The 18,821-nt window shown below is 40.7% G+C and overlaps 1 protein-coding gene across 2 annotated transcripts; it reads right to left on the bottom strand.

The window, feature by feature from the left end:
* Positions 1-980: 980 nt before the first annotated feature.
* LOC5511357 (sodium- and chloride-dependent GABA transporter 1) lies at positions 981-17,498 on the bottom strand. 2 transcript variants are annotated; one of them, XM_032380729.2, is made up of 15 exons: positions 17,182-17,321; positions 13,479-13,613; positions 11,893-11,942; positions 9,759-9,909; positions 9,420-9,518; positions 8,660-8,792; positions 8,217-8,351; positions 7,282-7,385; positions 6,575-6,812; positions 4,640-4,777; positions 4,418-4,517; positions 4,152-4,252; positions 3,545-3,712; positions 3,012-3,098; positions 981-1,994 (listed from the first exon to the last, which is right to left on the bottom strand). In XM_032380729.2, the coding sequence occupies exons 2-15, from the start codon at positions 13,505-13,507 to the stop codon at positions 1,989-1,991; spliced, it is 1,539 nt and encodes a 512-aa protein (XP_032236620.2). In that variant the 5' UTR covers positions 13,508-13,613; positions 17,182-17,321; the 3' UTR covers positions 981-1,988. The 2 variants fall into 2 exon arrangements, with proteins under 2 accessions (XP_032236620.2, XP_001631770.2); XM_001631720.3 differs by lacking the exon at positions 11,893-11,942 and having other exon boundaries at positions 17,182-17,498.
* Between the last annotated feature and the right edge of the window lie 1,323 nt (positions 17,499-18,821).

The following is an 18,821-nucleotide window of genomic DNA, read 5'->3' as shown; positions in this document are numbered from 1 at the left end:
ATAACAGATTCGAGGGGTTTAACTCAACTTTTTTTTTCTGAAATGTTTATGAAAAGTTCACGAAAAAGAAAAAGACAGCTCTAAGTTTTTCAGCGACCACAGTTATTAGGAATACGATAGCATATTACAAAAGTGGTGAAATTTTTTATATACTATGATATATATACTATCCGCGAACTTGTTTTTATGTGCTTTATGGTTGTTGCTATGCACTCTTTTTTTTTAAAAAAGAACCTTTATTTATAAGAACGTCCAGACTGAGATTTAACCAAATTTTGAGGACATGCTAAGAACATGCCCAGGCTCAGCAAAATGTTTGTTAGTCCGATGCATCCTAAAATGCAGAATAAGAATTGTAATCATAACAACCTTAAATATAATTGCAATTTATTATTTGTATAATTATCTACCTTATAACTCATTGAATGTTATACCTTTTAACCCTATTCAGACCGCGGGGGGGGGGGGGGGGGGGGGGGGGCACCTTTGTTCTGTAATAATTTTTGAACTAGTAGGGATAGAGCATTGAAATTTGATGGCTTTTCCTAAAGTTTATCTGGGCAGTTTGGTGTAAACAAAATTTTGATATGTGTACCCTGGTAACCATAGCAAGGTTTGAGACAGCTTTAATGAAAATTAGGCAAAACGCTTTAAGTCGTTAAGATCAACTGCTAGTACTACGTACTCGACGTAAATCCATGTCACATAAACGTTTTATACCAAGTTTTGAAAAAACACAATTCAAATCTAGATCTCTATTTTGGAGGTGGGGGTGAGGTGGTGTTTTTTTGTAACCCCCCCCCCCCCCCCCCCCCCCCTAATGGTCCCGTCCCTTATAATAGTAATAGGGTTAAGGTTTGTTGGCATAAATATGTTTTTCGCCCTTCTCGGGATGCATTTTAGATATTATCCTGGGTCAGACCAAAAGCATATTTATGCCCGCGAACCTCAACTTAATTGTTATAACACAATACAATCAATTTTTAACAAGTGTACTTTATTCAAGCTTTCGTTGAGAGGTTGTATATTATTCAAGCTATGTTTGGGAGCTTATACGATTAAGGCGTACAAAATTGTAGTTTTACGCGTGGTACTGTATTTTGGATGAAAATACGTAAAAAGTATTACGTTTTACAGCCTTTTTCCCATAGGATTTACTTTAATTATTTGGCGTGTTAACAAGAGCATTTGTTGCGTACTGTACGTATGGGTAAAATGATAAGATCCATTTTTGCTGTATGAAACAGAAAAATAAATAACGTTGAGAAGGAACAGAACATATTGCATTTGAAATAATAGTACATAGATATACACGTGATGAGTTTTTTGGGACCGAAAGTCTCTAAAAACAGCCTCTTAATCGAGCAACCCAAGTGGTCTGGAAAAAAAAAACAAGCTAAAAAGACAATCAGTCACACGGTCAGACCCCTATAATCATCACCAGCAAGCATGAATGAAAAGAAATAAGCTCGGGAAATCTAATTGTGTAAGACCCTCAAACACTAACAAGGTACAAAGGTTATATCGAGTTTGCGGCTGATTAGGAATAATGTCAAAAGGAGGGGGATGGAGTGCGGTGGGGTTAGACCCCCATAGCCCCTCCCCTGGATCCTCCACTGAGAATTATCTAACTAAATAATGACTATCTCAGGGAGCTCAAACAAATTGAATAAATGGGCAGTTTAAATCAGTATCCGAGTTCGTGTTATCGGTGTTCCACAATACTTAAAAAAAAAAAAACAGTTTAGATGTAATTTACGATTGACCAAAAACTCCAGCAGAGTACTTCTATGCGAGCAATACAAGTTTCGCAGGCCTATTGTTAAGCCTTACATGGAGGACGCCCCATTATCAGGTGCCAACATGCACACATCAGATATTTACATTTTGACCGTTGTTAGGTAAAGATGTAGTCTGCGTTTACAAATTAATTATAAAATAATTATCGTGGATTAAATTTTAAGCTGATTCATTTCCTTGCAGATGGCTCAGAGCTGAAATAAAAAAAAATAACTAAAATCAAGGGGAACTCAAGAAAAAATTAGTGTTTTCTCGTGCAGACTTTCCCGGGTGTAGGGATGTCGCGGGGATGGCAATTTACCGGGGTAGCAATATACCGGGGTTTGGGGTGCCCCGGGGACATGGAAACCCCGGGGGCTACCGATGTCCCGGGGAAAGGGGTGTACCGGGGGTAGCGATGTCCCGGGGAATGGGGTGTACCGGGGGTAGCGATGTCCCGGGAAAGTGGTGTACCGGGGCGTGTACCGAAGTAGAGATGTCCTTTGAGAAAGTACCCTCCGTCAAAGAGTATGGATCTCAGTAAAGCCCCGTTCAAACAGCGCCAAAATCAGCCATTGCTAGCCCCTCTCGGTTAACAAGACAAATGAAATGTTCTACTTCACAGCACTTCCCAACATGGTGTTCAAACACGCCAGCAGTGCTCGGCCAATTCTGGCTGTTTGGCTTAAAATCCTGGCGCTATTTGCATACGGAACTGTATATCCAGGGCCGTTGAAGGGGGCGGGGCACTGGGGGCATGTGCATATAAATCAATGGCTGTCGTTTTTCTAAATGGTCTTAAAGAGCCTGGGGCGAGCGCGCGGGAGAACTGAGATATTTTAAAACGTTAGAGACTAGGCTCCATTTCCAAGATGGCTGCCAGCAAAATTGTAGTAAACACGAATTCCTGCAAGTTTTCGTGGACATTCTCGACTTACAAAGTTCTAGAGCGATAAAATAGCGAAAAAATGATTGAAGCGGGACTCCCAAATATGGTATGTAGTGCCTAATAAGAGAATGACCGAGCGAGCTAGACACGACAGTTTTTAAAACAAGATTGACTGATATGTATGGAAATGGCCAGTAGAGGCATGGCTGTACCCTCCCCAAAATATTTTCTTAATGTTTCTGTATTGTGCCCCCCCCCCCCCCCCCAATCTAAAGTGGCCTGCTACGGCTCTGGTATCTCATCCAGGGATTATTCAAGATATATAAGTAGCAACGCGACTTACATAGACGACTGGTGCCCTCTTGTTACCGTTGTCACGCATTATCTTGGACAGCGCCTCCTCGTCGGGTTTTAGCAGGAAAGTGATGCGCTGCAATTTTAAAGCAAGAACATTTACGAGTTTAAACGTGAACTATTTAGAATATCCTGCGAATTTTATTAAGAATAATGTGCATATCAGTGGTAAACTATGGGGTGTTTCAGTGGATTCAATAGAGTCGCCCTTTCTAAGCGTAATGTCCTTTTTATATAAAAAGGAAAAGTAGAAAAAAATTAATATAGCGCCTATATCAGCCATGTTCTAAGCCTACTGACGTACCTCTCTAAGTGTTCTGTGAGAGCCAGACCTCTCTTAGCGTTCCGGATGATTATCTAAATGCCGTACCTCACTTAGCGTAACGGATTTTTATGTAAATGCCGTACCTCTCTAAACATGCCGGATCATTATCTATATGTCGTACCTCTCTTAGCGTACCGGATTTTTATGTAAATGCCGTACCTCTCTAAACATGCCGGATCATTATCTATATGCCTTACCTCTCTTAGCGTGCCGGATCTTTTGTAGATTTCGTGGATGGCAAAGGCGGGGATCATTAGAACGGATGACAACATGAACATCCAGCCAATGAGCTCCGCCCACCCGGGGTAGGGTTTACCATTGTACTTGACTCCTTTCCATTGAATCAAATTGGCAAGAATGATAGCCTAGGAGGGGAGGGAGGAGAAATGACACTAGTCAGATAAGAAGAAGGAGATATACCCTTTTAAAATTAACGCTGAGACATAACAACGACGTTGTGTTAGTTGGTAGAGGGGGCTATGTGCAATCATATAACAGTAATCAATGATTTCATAGCATATAGTTTATTATTAATAAGGAGACGAACCAACGAACGAATAGGACATTCAAGCTATAAGAATGCGCGCGCAATCACAATGGGAACCTACCTCAGCTACCATCAGGCAGCGCGCGCTTCGTTTAGTGCAAAGTCAAAAGGCGCGCGCTGCATAATGGTAGCTGAGGTAGGTTTTTATGGTAATGCGCACGCAAGCTTATAGCTGGAATGGCCTATTAAAGGACGTGGGACGTAGTTACGTATTGCGCACATAACGATTTAATTGCTTTTTCTCTCTTGATCCTTACCAAGGTGCATAAAGGAGAGACGTACTTCCAGCAGATGCGGAACCACCTCATCGGACGACGTCCGGTCATGTACTCAACGTCGTCCGAAAACCTGTCCACTCCTAAGAAGAAACAGAGTTATCAACAGTCCTCAAGAACAACATAAAGAAGAGCATGAGGATCCGTCTGGCTGTCTATCTGTCCGTCCGTCCGGGTTCAATTAACCGTCCGTCCGTCCGGGTTCAATTAACCGTCCGTCCGTTTTACCTTCCGTTCGTCGTACCTACCATATATCCAGCCGATAGTGATGATCTCAAGTAATGCTACAATAAGCAGAGAGAGGCCGGCGACTTGGTAGTCCATCAAGTTGAATATCCACATTCCTCCCTAAGAACAATACAAGGATAAGCCATTGCTTTGAGAATCAGTTTGTTTTGGAACTGATCGGGCAAATTAATACTCCGCCGCATCAAGGAACCACCTTATAGAACACCCCTTATAGAGCTAACCTGAAAGACGCAAGGCATTCCCAGGATGCATAGCGAGATGCAAAGGATCAACACGAAGACGGGCTTTCTCCACTTTGTGCCTCGAACCCAGGGGTACTCGTCCACAATGGCGGTTATCACGGCTTCTATGGTCGCAAACTGCGAAGAGAGTACTGCTGTTATTCACCGTTGCCTACTTGTGTGTCTTGAGAGGGTAGTGGGGAGGTGAAACAGGGTAGAAGGGTGTTGGTGAGTACCGTGTTGGTGGATAAGGTACGGTGTTGGTGAGTACTGTGTTGGTGAGATAATGTAGGGTGTTGGTGAGATAAGGTACGGTGTTTATGAGATAGGGTACGGTGTTTATGATAATATACGGTGTTGGTGAGATAATGTACGGTGTTGGTGAGATAAGGTACGGTGTTGGTGAGTACTGTGTTGGTGAGATAATGTAGGGTGTTGGTGAGATAAGGTGCGGTGTTTATGAGATAGGGTACGGTGTTGGTGAGAAAATGTACGGTGTTGGTGAGATTATGTACGGTGTTTGTGAGATAATGTACGGTGTTGGTGAGATAAGGTAAGGTGTTGGTTAGATAAGGTAGGTGTTTATGAGATAGGGTATGGTGTTGGTGAGATAATGTACGGTGTTTATGAGATAGGGTATGGTGTTGGTGAGATAATGTACGGTGTTTATGAGATAGGGTACGGTGTTGGTGAGATAATGTACGGTGTTTATGAGGTAGGGTACGGTGTTGGTGAGATAAGGTAAGATGTTGGTGAGATAAGGTTTCGGTGTTGGTGAGATAAGGTACGGTTATGGTGAAATGAGGTACGGTGTTGGTGAGATAAGGTGAGGTGTTGGTGAGATAAGGTAAGGTGTTGGTGAGATAAGGTACGGTGTTGGTGAGATAAGGTAGGGTGTTGGTGAGATAAGGTAGGGTGTTGGTGAGATAAGGTAAGGTGTTGGTGAGATAAGGTAGGGTGTTGGTGAGATAAGGTACGGTGTTTGTGAGAAAAGGTAGGGTGTTGGTGAGATAAGGTAGGTTTGGAGATAGAGTTTGTTGTTGGTGAGATAGGATGGGGTTGTTGGTGAGGTTATCTGTTGGTTTCGCCAACACGCAAAATAGGAATTGTTACTTTCTACAGTGCAAGTGACTATACTGCAGTGAAAGCTTGCTTACTATAAACAGGGAAGTGTTTTATATCAAAACTTGTATATCAAACCGCTATGAATAAGACGATCGAGGACACGATCATCATCATAAAAGCGTGCTAAACTCCGCGATTAGATCCAGATTATTTTTTCGTAAGTCGCTGCTTTGCGGATCCACTAAGGCGCGCGTAGCTGACAAAAAAAGTCGTGACAACAAGCCGCCATGAATACAACCCGAGCCGAAATGAATATAATCTTAAACTCGCGATGTTGAACTTAAGCTCTAACGTTACCCAAACAACTAGTATTTAATAAAAGCTTGTGAGATACGGGATGTTTTTTTGTAAGATACTGCTTTTCGGATCGACTGAGGAGCGCCCAAAATAAAAGAAATGATTTTTATTACCGTCACTTTGTTACTTGTTACGGTCCTCTGCTTTGCACAATACAGATTCGAGAAAAAAAAAGTGCCTTTCCTTTGACGTTCGAACTATTCCTTTGTTATAAGTTTGTTATAAGTTATTCAATTTATCCAATTGAATAAAAAAGCAAAGCGTTATTTTTGGGCATCCATTTATATCCAAAACTTCAACAACGTCAAGGCGAACTCAACACTTAAAATCAAAATACTTCGAAATCAAACCATTCAAATTCAAGAAAAAAAATGTATCTGTGTATCGAATGCGCTGAAGAGACAGGGTGGAGTCGTTGATGAAATAGGGAGGAGTGTTTGTGAGAGGGTGGGGGGGGGGGCAGCTGGGAAATGGTGTGTTATTAAGTTGGCAGTGGTTGTATCTGATAATGACCTGGCTGTCGAGTCCGAGTGTTATCAGCATGAAGAAGAATAGCACTGCCCATAGAGTGGACACAGGCATCTGCGAGATGGCTTCAGGGTACGCAACAAAGGCCAGTCCAGGCCCTGAGGTGGCGACCTTAGCAACAGTGGTGTCCAAGGTAAAGGCCATGAAGCCTAACACGCTGAATACCACGAACCCAGCGAAAAACGAAGTGCTGCAGTTCGCTATAGAGATGACCAGGGCATCTCTGAAAACAACATCAAGCAACATCAAGTTATGATTCACTCTTCCCATGATGTATTCTTGACCATTTTCAAAGACAGTGCAATTAAAGGAACATAAATCTTGTATGTGCGAACAGATACATTTCAAAGAAAAAAAGGGGAAGGGTTTTTAATGTTCATGTGCGTTTCTTTTAATTTTTGTAAAAATCTAACACGTCTGTGCAATGCATTATGGAGAGGGTGACATAACACCTTTATAAAAGCACTCAAAAAATTGTAACAATACCAGTATCATGGAAGTTATCCTTAACAAGTTTCCTACAATCACGACAACAACAACAGCAACAGCAACAACAAAACCATAACAGCAATAAAACAAAGGGAGGAACATAAAATATGTTCCTCCCTTTTTGTTAGTGATGTTTTGGTGTTGTTGTTGTTGTTGTCGTTGCTGTTGTCGTTGCTGTTGTCGTTGATGTTGTTGTTACTAACTTGTGGACATTGTTGTTAAACTTGTTGTAGCTACCAAAAGTGATAAGCGCACCAAACCCCACTCCAAGAGACCAGTAGATCTGAGTGGCTGCATAAATCCACACCTAAAACGAAAAGCGAGTAAGCAAGATAGAAAATGTGCCTTTGTAATCACGAAACCTTTTGACTGCTAGGGGAGGGGGCCGGGACCCTGGGCAACCCCGCTATCTTACACCTGGTTCCTGGTTCGATTTCTGGTTCCAGCGTGAGTAAAGTTTATTGTCCTGTCTTTGCTCCGAGAGTTTTTCTCCGGGTTCTGCGGTCCTCTCTCAACCAAAACCAACAATTTCGATCTAAGCTGTCTTCCGTGGAAAGACAAAGATCAACCACGGCCTGAGGCGCTTTCTATGCCTTCGACTCGATCAAGTTATACTACGCTCTAATAATTCAGCATTCCAGCTGCAAGGAGGTTGATTAGCTTCCTATTTTTTTATTGGTTCCTGACGCCAAATATTTATTCAATATATCCTTTGTATGTTTGTACTAACTTCCACCAGCTATAACGGTGCAAGAGGCACAACATGCGCAAATGCAAGACCGGTGCACATCAAGTGCCCCCTTGTGTGTATTGTTAGTAAGCACTGTTACTGAGGGTGCTGATCACTGTCAGAGGGCTCATTGCGTCGGTTCTTTTACGTCGCAAGCATCCAACAATCAGTACGCTGCATCATCGACACTTCTGAGTATTTGCTGAGTTTTCCGACTATTCGTGGTTATTCGTGGTAAAGAGAACCTACAACAGTTAGGCTCAAACGTCCTATTATCCAAGAGTCGTATTAAATGCAAATACACGCAACTCAATCGATTCGATTGTTTCACCTTTATTTGCATGCATTTGCATTGAATACTGCTCATGGATAATACATTTGAAAGTTATAAACATAACCAATGCTTGCCTGTGGGTCAGCAAGTCTCTCCCAGTCCGGGTTGAGGTAATAAATGACCCCATCAAGGGATCCCTCAAGGGTCGCTCCTCGGATCATCAAAATGAATAGGACGATGAATGGGAAGGTGGCCGTGAAATATACAACCTGGAAAGAGCATGGTTGATAGACTTAAACACACGGGGCTTTATATTCAAAGTCGGCACTTCAATACGGAAAGAATTAAACGATGGATGGTATATAACTATCTAATGATGAGAATCTTTCTCATATCCTCTCCTATATGAGTTATTGCAGAGAGTTTAAATATGAACGCTCTACAACAATACTACGCTACTACGGCCGTAGTAGAAAAACTTTGGTTCGGCCCTTATGAAATATACAGTCGGCAAGTGAATTCGAAATCTAGCAAAACAGAGTCATAAAGTGTTTGTTACACGCCAGGATCTACCTACCTTTCCAGATGATTTTATTCCTTTAAAGAGACAAAAGTAGACCACGATCCAGGACAAGATAAATGTGCCAAATAACGGCCAGCGCATATCTCCGAAATCCGAGATGTCTTCTGTCATCTCCAGGACATTGTTGCTGAAGAAAATATACAAGGGTGAGACGACAAAAACAGAAAAACACACACACATTTACTTTAACCGTCGCCCAAAAATAAACTAACTTGTTTAGAGAGACGTGATAGCTTAGTGACTCGTGTCAGGTTAGCTTAGTCTTCTCATGGACTTCAGGAGCAGATCCAAGAGTTCCAAAAACGGGGGGCCGAAGCACGGTTTTAAAAAGGGGGAGGGGATTCATTATTCTTCCATGGATTTCTTTATATCTCTTGATATTTTTAAGCCATCTGAAAAGTGGAAGGAGGGAGGGAGGGAGCGCTCGGCCCTCCCTAAGATCCACCCCTGGACTTGTAAAAACTAGCTCTTTACATCGGGGACTGTGAATTTCACGTCTTCTCTGATAAGGACGTTAAGCCGGATGTACCGTCTCTCACCGTCTCTTAGAGTTTTTCTTTTACGATATCAACGGCTCTTCAATATAAATGTCTTTTTTTTTTGTTACAAATACAGCGTTATGCGCGCATTGGCTGGCACCGCTACATACATTTTGTGGAAACGCTGTGTAATAAAAAGTCTTATTCTTCTCGTTAGGTCATATGAGCTACGCATTTTATCTCCTATATATTTCTTCTTAAATACCATTGCTTACCTCCAGAACTCTCCACTGGGCGAGGTGGGTTTCGCCGTGCAATTCTGTGGAAGATCCAACTCTGTACAGTTTAAGAGAAGGTCTCCACTACGCTTCGCCCTGACGAAAAAAATATATACTATCTATAAAACGCTGTTTTCATAAGGAAACAGCCTAAAAGAGCGTTAGCTACTCACATAAAAACATACCCACAATTAAACCATTCACAGCAACAATTAAGCATACCCTATTGTCTGTGCGAGCACGCACTACAAGAGAACTTTCCCGTGTTGTCGCACATCTTCCACGGAACGAACCCCCCTCCCTTCGGACCACGCCCTCCCTAGTAGCACACCCTACCTGCAGAACTTGGTGTTCCACGGGTTGTCGCACGTCTTCCACGGAACGACGGCTTGGAAAGACATGAAGAGATAGTAGAAGGTCCAGGCGAGGATGACGATGTAGTAGATACAGCAAAGGTATGATATCATGCAAATGGCGTAACCAATTCCTGAAAACCGCCAGGCGAACAAACGCATTATTAGGGACAGTGAGAAAACCGCTAGGTAGATAAAATACTAAGTGAGGGAATAAAAACCACTTGGACAAGTTAATGTAATAATAACAGCGGAAAAACAAAACGCTAGGCGATAAAGCGCAGTACATAATGCACTTAAAGAAAACCGCTCATCGAATAAACGCAATTTAATTAAAGGCTATTTCCAACTCAGCATTATAAGTGGCGGAAGAAAAACTGTTGGTCGTATAAACGGAATATTTGAACAAAGGCAATAATACTAGCGGCTAAAATTGCTAACATGTACATCAAACGTAACGTTAGAACGTGGGTAAGAAAGCCAGTTAGGGTCATAACTAAAATTGGAGGTATCATTTTACCTATCTATTATGCTAACATGTACAACAAACGTAATGTTAGTACCTGGGTAAGAAAGCCAGTTAGGGTCATAACTAAAATTGGAGGTTTCATTTTACCTAATTATTATGCTCACATGTACAACAAACGTAACGTTAGTAAGTGGGTAAGAAAGCCAGTTAGGATAATAACTAAAATTGGAGGTATCATTTTACCTAATTATTATGCTAACATGTACAGCAAACGTAATGTTAGTACCTGGGTAAGAAAGCCAGTTAGGGTCATAACTAAAATTGGAGGTATCATTTTACCTAATTATTATGCTAACATGTACAACAAACGACACGTTAGCACCTGGGTAAAAAAGCCGCAAGGCAAAATAATGACAGAATAGGGATAGTACATTTAACAAGTGTTACGAGACATTAGCCAAATGCCCATTTTTTTTTTACTTTATATAATTAGTGATGTTAGTTTATTTTCAGCTTTGCTGCTGAAATTGGAGTAAAACCATCTTTTTTCCTGAAATCATCATTTGCTGCGTTGCACAAATTATCACAGATTATTTATTTTAATATTTATTTATTAGTTATTGTTTATCTGTATAATACAGCCCTCGCATACAACTGATACAACAAAATGAAACCATTTGCGTGAATTGCCGCGTTAGAAAAAAATATCACAGATTATTTATTTTAATATTTATTTATTAGTTATTGTTTATCTATGTAATACATCCCTCGCACACAACTGCTACAACAAATAAAAAAAACGAAACCGCATTTTTGTGAAATAAAATCCGCAAAACCACTAGTAATCAAACCGACCATAAGTAGCCCAAATTATCATGACACGTTGGAATTAGTCATTCCAGCTATAAGCTTGTGCGCGCACTCGACGTATAGAAACCTACTTCATGCACTTCGCTTTGTTTGGTGCAAGCGGCGCGCTCTGCATTCTGGTAGATGAGGTACGTTTCTCTCGTAATGCGCGCAAGCTTATATCTGTAATGGCCTATTTCCCTTATCATAATGTTACCAGTTGAAGAATGGGTGTCGTGAGACAATACAGTTTTCTTTTGCATTACGCTATGGTTAACCCTCGCTATGCACTATATCTGTCAGCTGTAGATGTAATTTCGCGCCAATCCAAATCCTTTTGTTGTCTGGGAGGAGTGCGTATAAGTCAATAAGACACTTGTGCATTTGATTGTTTCTTTTGATTAATACGATTCCCAAACCAGAAAAGAATGGCAAACTCCGGGTGACGCGAAACTATGGATTCTTTTCGGCTAAAAAGTTATGGTAGAATAGCTAAATACAAAAATAAAATATAAAAAGCATATTACAGCTATTTACAGACAAGAATAAAAGAGCTGTCCGAGACTTTAAAAACACCAGGTCCTACACCCATCAAGTAACTGACAAGTTTATTTATTTTATTTTTATTTATTTATAGGAGATAGGGACTTACCCCCAAATCAGGGATACACCCTGCACTAAGTCTCATATATAAGAAGAAAGGAGCTGGACCGGGTTTTCTTGTTCTTGGACAACTTTTCTCGGAACTTGAAAGCAATGTTTTAAAATATTGAGAGAGACGTAAAGACACATAATTTACCCATGATGCTCACTCGCGGAAACAGGCAGCACAAGACTGTCGGTTGTCGGCTGATCAAACAACGAATTAAACACAAAAATTATACACAATTCACCAGAATCAGCACAAACAAACAACCGGTGAGGGAATCCCGCACGAACTCGTCATTTCTTCCAATTGATTTTCTCGCAATTCTTCTACTGTTGCAGGGTCATAGTAGGGGGTGGGGCACTGGGGGCACGTGCCTTCCAAATATATTCAGAAATTATTAGGAAATGACCAGTAGGGGCGTGGCTGGGCCACAATGTTTTCTTTTAGATTCTGCATCGTGCCCCCCCCCCCAATAATTCGAGGCCTGCTGGGACTATGTCATGCGAAATCAGTCCAAGTCCAAGTCATTTGTTGTTGTGCCGATTTTGAGAAAACATTGGTTATTCGAAAACAAAAAAGGTTCTTTAAAGTAAATTGATAATCAATAATACGGGCTTCAGACAAAGATGTCTTGCTTGTGAAGCGTCCATTTAAGAAAAGAAAAACACAAAGGAAAAGGAGGTAATTTCATGAATAAAATAGATAAAAAAATATGTTTTCTTTTCGCGGACGAGCACAAAGCAAAACAAAACCTTTCTCTGACGTAAAATGCTCAGCGGAGGTCTCAAGCGTAGGGTAAAGAATTGCATAAATTTTCCAAACAGAAGACCAGATAAAGCTTTTATAGACTGAAGGGTGGATTTTGCTTTAACTTACAGCCAAATGAAAGCCTAAATTTTCTCCCTTAAACCCCCAACCTTCCATGCATGCTTTTCCCTACATGCCTTTCGCCCTCATGCTCAGGGAACCAGCGGTCTTTGCGGGCGTTCCCTAAGGTCCTTCCAACAGGAAAGAACCCCTTCCCTTCCTTGCATAATTTCTTTTAGCAGCTCAAGGAAGGGACTCGCTGGATCCTCTAGCACGCTTCACCCTTATCGTCCCATATCTACCCAGTAGCCCAAGTGCTAGGCACAAATCCAGTCAAACTGTATGCTGGATACGTGCCTTAGGAACCGACCATTTCATATAAACCATGGCTAGGCAAAAAGGTCGAGAAACGCATTTAAAAAAATGTATGGAGCAGCAAAATCATACCAAGTACCACCCTGATAGATACGAAATGGTCGTTGCCATATTGCCAGGGGCCGCAGACCATTTTTTAACGGGGGGGGGGGGCTTAAAAAAGAGTGGTGGGAGTGGAAGGGGGGGTCTGGTATCACTTCCTCACCCTCAGGGAATTTGAGGAAATTGAAAAGAGAGCTCAAATCTTGTATTTTGCTAAAATACAAAAATTACTAATCTAACGAAGTCTCGTGTTCTTATTCACAGTACGGTTGTCATTAGATTGTGGATTTCCAAAGAAGTAAGCGCAGCCTTGAATACTTATCAAATCCAATGGAAATTTAGCTAAAATTTACGCAATAGAACATTATTTAGAATTTTCTTTTCCTCTTTTTTAAAAAAAAAGCAAAATGGCGAAAAATTTGAAGGGGGCTATAGCCCCCCACCCAGTGCGCGGCCCCTGATTGCGGCTGCACTAATGTGATGGGCTGTTATTAAGTCGTTATTGTGGTTACCTTTGAGGAGAGGACAAATGGACTTCCATACCCCGATTACCCCAGAGCTGAACCACTGGCCAATAGCAAGCTCAAGGAAAAACAGCGGGATGCCATTCACGATGAGCATGATGAAGTATGGGATGAGGAACGTCGCTAGAAGAGAAGGAAATGTTAATTCAGGCGCGTGTCAAAAAGGGGGTTCGAGGGGTCCGGACCACACCCTGCTCATGTAGCGAGATAAGTTAATTTCCGGTTCACCCCTTCGTTGGTAGTTAAAAAGGCTGTTAATTATTGATTGTTCGCCTGGTAATACAGGCGCGTGTCGAGAGGGGGATTCGAGGGGTCCAGACCCAACCCTGCTCATTAAGCGAGATGAGTTCGATCCCTTCGTTGTTAGTTAAGAAGACTGTCAATTGCATGTGTATTTGTTTAGAAAAAAGTTTCTACATGGATCTAGTCAATTATTACCAGAGCTAAGGATACCGATTTGAACTTAATTGATCCGTGGTTAGTGGTGGATTACTACTCTGGACCCCAACCTGCGTTTTATTAAACTTCGCGCAAATCATGCTGAACTAGTAATCTAGCCATCTGTCTTTCAACTTTGTCACCCCGTCTCCCTATACTATAATTCTGCTTCCACTGAAATAGAGGGGGGAATGAATTCATGTGTCTTTTAGTTTCGTCTAGAAGGCGCGTTATCACGTTGGGAGAATTGACATCCGGTTATGGTTTAAACCAATATATACTTAAAATTATAAATTTGACTTTCTTTTCCCGAGCTTATGTCGACCGGCATAATTAATATTTCAGGTTTAAATTAAAAAGGAAAACAGAAAAACAATACGCTAGACGACGCTGGAAAATATTCGTCTTGATGTTCACTGTTAAAGATTGGTTCAAATAACACTAAATGCTATGTGCCTGGAAGGTTTTTCAATTTAATGTGAGAACGCTATACGATATCGCGCAGATTGCACATCATTCCACATTGAAGATCGAAGTTGCGTGGCTGTTGGCACACCGTTCTGAGGGGTGTTAATTGTATGTTGTTGATCAATCTGTTCACACACAAAAATCGTAGCTGCGTGGCAGTTCGCACACCATGCTATTGGGTGTTAGATGTTTTGTGGTCAATACTGCGCTGTTTACACACATAATCAAAGTTGCGTGCGCACACCATGCTACCGGGTGTCAGATACTGTTAATCAATATTGTGTTCTATCTATACACACAAATCGAAGCTGTAGGGTTGTTCGCACAACCATGCTACAGGGTGTTGGATACTGTTAATCAATATTGGGCTCTATCTATACATACAAATCAAAGCTGTGGGTTTTTTCACACACCATGCTACAGGGTGTTGGATGTTGGTCGATGCTGATCTGTTTGCACGATAACTACCTAATGAACCCCCCTCAGCATTTATTTGAGAACTGAATTGAACTGGAATCTAATATTTCCTACCGCTCATCTAGACATAATAAAATCTCTTAGTTTGAATAGTGAACAGCTCTTCGCCAGACGATAACAGAGTTGGCAATAAAATGAAAGTATGTGCAGAGACCTGCCCACTCACTGGCACGCCCCACTGTGCCATCCAACACTCTGGAATAAAGGCCTTTATCGACAAGGAGATAGACAAAGAAAAGCTTAAGCTTTTTATCGGGTTCATTTCCCTCGCAACAAGGGCGTGAGGTGTGGTGCGACCTCCAAACCTAGTAGTGAACGCTATCTACTTAACAACATTATTAGCTTGAGAATTTTACTTATATTGCCATGTATCTCATGTGACTGGTCTACGATTCTACGATTAGCGATTTTTAAATCTAAACAAATTTCTAAGCTAAAATTGTTTTAAAATTGTTATTTATTTTCTAGCCGATGTCAAAAATTGCATGTAAGAAGACAAATAAACAAAAAAGTGTTTGCTCCCGTAAATGCACGTTTTATTGTCCTTGGCGATCAAAACGGAAAAACACAAAGAGGCGCTCATCCTAGGGGACCCAGCGAGAAAGTTTTCTTGGGCGCTCGTGTGCCCGATCTCCGCGACGCCCTGGGTTCCTGAGGATTAGAGGTGGTAGTTTTTACTAGGAATAGTTGCGCTAGTCTAACAATAAACAGTCAATAAATATCCAACCGGCCCAGAAATACTTAATGATTATTTCAATTAATGTTGACTATAAGAAATCGGAGAATGCCAAATGACTTACACTACTGGTTCAGAAAAAAAACACCTGTTTCTGTTTATGACATTCAGTGAGGCTATCTAGGCTTCCAGTGAGGCTCATGTAGTGAAATGCACGCATTTTTAACACAAGAAAACAACATTCTCAGTAAAACTTTGTTCCATTTTCCATTTTTTATTGTCAAACTTAATTGAAATAGGTGTATATGCCCTCCGTTTGGTCAATACTACATTGTTGGGTGCAAATTCACGCTGGGCGGTAAATAGGCACTTATGCTAATCCAACCGGCCCAGGAATATTTAATTTATATATATTTTAAATGATCATGGATTGAACCGCTTTACAAACACCAAGCCGCAGAAAACAGTACTCCAGAAAGAAACCTTTTGTTTAGGTTTTGTTTATGTCAAAACCACTTCTGAACTACAGATTTTATCCGGCTGTTGAAAAATGAAAGAAATTCGTAAAAAAAGCATATTCAACTGTGATCTATTAATCGATAACGTGTTAGATTTGATTCGTCCGATTTGAGGAAAGATGTGTTTTTTTTTTAACTGTTTACGATGGTTTGAAAGCAAGGGAGTTATTCGACAACACCCGCATTATTATATTCTCTTTAGCTTTTCTGTTCTAAAATAATCATCAGAGCGTTTGAACTGTCGCCACACAATTGACCAGTCTCATAGAGTCACAACCAAAAGATTTTAGAAGCGAATAGCCTTTTGTACAACAATGACAATATTAGCAAGTATAATCTAGGGATGGGAAATTACTACAAATTACCTTGTACAACAATGAAAATAATTTGCAAGTATAATCTATGGATGGGAAAATACTCTACTCCATTCTTAGCACCCCCCATTGATCAAACTGTTTGTTCAAGCAATCATCCCAGAAGCGAGCACAAATAAACGAGCAAACCCGTTCGCAAGAAAATAGGATTAAGCGAAAGGTCGCATTCTTATGTTTGCAAAATTTCAGTGGAATTTTAATTGAAAAGTCGTGCGCGATTGAGCTTGTTTGCAATATGAAAAAATTACAATGTTTAAATCCCTTTTATACACTGTGATCTAGGTGAAATAGTAAAGCAAACAATTGATAATAAAGTTTCTCGTTAAATAAACTAAAGGTACAACAAAGCACGTCAGAGAAAATAAATATTACGAGGTCATTCCCCCCTTAAGGTAACAAAGACTTGGCAGATACTAATGCAAGAAAAAAAACTATTACAAATATGCGGCGTCCTAAATTATTTCAATAACGTTCTCTCAAGCATGCAATTATACCTTCGCGTTACTTATGGAACAGAATCCGTAATTGCTCTAAGAAAAAAAAATAAAAATAAAATCATTACCACGTCTCGCTTGCAAACCAAGACTGCGACAAGACACCAGACATTAAATGGTGTTATCTAATACCTCATCTGCACTGCGTAGCGAGAAGTTACGCGTGCGCGCTATAGTAAAATACATGTAAATACACAAATACTACGCATATGTGTATTTATCTTTTGCACAAGATTTCATACTAACCTCCTCCGTTTTTGTAACACAAATAAGGAAACCTCCAGACGTTTCCAAAGCCGACGCAGTAACCGAGAGATGACAACATAAACTCGGCTTTGCTGCTCCATTTGTCACGAGTTTGTTCTTCTTCTACGTCAATCTGCGGCGAATCTTCCGAGCTCGAAGTCGAGCCAAATAGAGGCTTCTTCGTGTCGTTTGATTCCTCGATCTCTACGCCTTTCTCTGACATGATTCCCGCAAACCACTGAAATAGGATACAGCAAAGCGACGCTCTTCCGCCAATATCTGGAAGCACTGCACGTAAACGCAACTAAGTGCTTTGACTTGTCAATCAAGTGAAATTACGAAAGCATGACTCCACAGGGGGAGGGGAAGGTGGGGGGGACAAAGGGGAACAAAGGCTCATATTGGCTTGGTATCTTTAGCATATTCGAATCTATCAACCAGTGCTTTATTGTTTAGCTAGAGACAGCTCGATTGAGTACTTATATTATATCTGCTACAAGTTTTTTCTTGAGAACATTGAAATATACTTTACTAGAGATTTCTGTTTCCCGTTGCCCTTATATAATATTGGCCATTAAAATTTAGATATTGGAAATATGGTGAAAACATTAGCAAGTTAAATAAAGCACCGAACAAGCTGCATAAAAAGAAGCCAATTTGAATACATTAGTCTTAATGTATTGCGTCCATAACTGAAGCTTGATAAATTGGAAATATGGTGAAAACATTAGCATTAAGTGGAAGCACGGGGGCCCTAGTGTGTTAGCGCGTCGGCCTCTCACCGCTGTGGCCCAGGCTCGAATCCTGGCTCAAACTGGGGATTTTTTCGGGTTCCTGCCTTGATTCAAATTTGTGTCACAAGTGAGTTTAAGTTATTCTCCCGTGTTTCCAGTCTTCTCGGATCAGGACACTAAACCGGGAGGTCCTTCCCTTCCTAGCAGGTCCCTGAGATCTGCCAATCAGGGACTGCTTACTGTTCCCCGCTCCCGCACCGTAACTTTGGGGACAGATCTTTGTCTGTAGCCGCCCCTAAATTATTATGGAATAACCTTCCATCCGCTATAAAAATGTTTCTAGCGTGTCCTTTTTAAGAGCCAACTGAAAACGTTTTTCTTTGAATAAAAGAAATAAAGACATTTAGAAATTTATAGTTTTTTTTTTTCCTGTTACTTTCCTATGCGCATTTTGCTTGTGCAAGCAAAATGCGTCCAAAGAACTGTTATTATTATTATTCCTTATTAGAAAAACTGCATTATTCTTGTCATTTTTTAAGGTTGCCGTACCGAAGGTGTTTCGTAAACTTTATGACTTGTAATCAGAAAAGGAAAACAGTGACTGTGGCCATCTTTACATAAATGGAGAAAGTATCTGAAAAGAAAAGCCTGAAAAACTCGTCAACGAACCACGAATTCACACAAATAATTAGCTAATAGTTAGATTTAGGCATTGCCTAAAATCGGAGCTACAAACGAACAAATCTTTGCTTATTTTCGCTTAATAATTTATGAAATATAAATATTTTTTACTTTGATGACGTCACAATCACCTGACTATATTGGTGGAACCCCCCTTACTTGACACCTTCATTACAGATACCAAGATTGGTTGTTATATGATATTTTGTTCATGATATGGATATT

The sequence above is a fragment of the Nematostella vectensis genome, chromosome 15 (assembly GCF_932526225.1).
Source record: "Nematostella vectensis chromosome 15, jaNemVect1.1, whole genome shotgun sequence".
Taxonomy (NCBI): Eukaryota; Metazoa; Cnidaria; class Anthozoa; order Actiniaria; family Edwardsiidae; genus Nematostella; species Nematostella vectensis.
This window is presented reverse-complemented; position numbering and strand designations above follow the sequence as displayed.